Source organism: Apaloderma vittatum, unplaced genomic scaffold, assembly GCF_000703405.1.
Source record: "Apaloderma vittatum isolate BGI_N311 unplaced genomic scaffold, ASM70340v1 scaffold19551, whole genome shotgun sequence".
In the NCBI taxonomy this organism is placed as follows: domain Eukaryota; kingdom Metazoa; phylum Chordata; class Aves; order Trogoniformes; family Trogonidae; genus Apaloderma; species Apaloderma vittatum.
Window position 1 is genome coordinate 8,813 of NW_009698744.1, and position 651 is coordinate 9,463.

Genomic DNA, 651 nt, shown 5'->3' on the forward strand with positions numbered 1-651 from the left:
GCTGGCTGGCGGCTGGACTAGTGTCGCACCGTGGAAGGTTTTAAAAAAAAAAAGATATCCCCTCCCGCTGCCTTCCTGTGTAGAAAAAAAAGACCTGACTGAAACGGGGGCTTGTGCAGAGAGAGGCGGAGGCTGGCATGGGTTGCCGAAGTGCCGTGGCTGTTGGCGCAGGAGGGAGAGGCACGGCTGCCCCCCACGGGCAAGGGTCGCTCCTCTCACCGTGCTGGGCGGCACAAGGACCGGTCGCAGCCAAGCCCAGAGCAGCCTGCCCCCAAGGCCCCGTCGGTGATGGGTGGCAGTGGGGCTGAGGCTAGAAGATGCCTTTGGCGATCTTCAGGCCTTTCTGCTTCATCCTGGGCAGGGTGGAGCTGGAGCCGTGCTTAATCTTCACCCCTTTGGAGAAGCCCCGCTTCTTGAGCACAAAGTCATAGTTGGCAGCGGAGTTCATGGCGTAGAAGACGTTGGCATTGTCGGGGATCTTCAGCTCTGGAAGTGATCAAGGATAGGGGTCAGGCAGGCACCCTTTCCCTGAGAGGGACCCACAGTGGGGCTGAGAGTTGTCCCCAGGTGCTGGGACCCCTCTTGCTGTCACCTCCCAGCCCAGCTCTGACCCGGCGCTGCCCAGGCTGCAGGGCTGCACGGCTGGCCACA

At 61.6% G+C, this 651-nt stretch overlaps 1 protein-coding gene across 1 annotated transcript in view; it reads right to left on the reverse strand.

The window, feature by feature from the left end:
- Positions 1-310: 310 nt before the first annotated feature.
- The window catches only part of RALGDS (ral guanine nucleotide dissociation stimulator), a gene marked incomplete at its 5' end in the record, with an annotated part of 7,005 nt that continues 6,664 nt past the window's right edge, over positions 311-651 (reverse strand). The window contains 1 exon segment of the mRNA XM_009878140.1: positions 311-486. Within this exon segment, the coding sequence (XP_009876442.1) occupies positions 311-486 (176 nt within the window).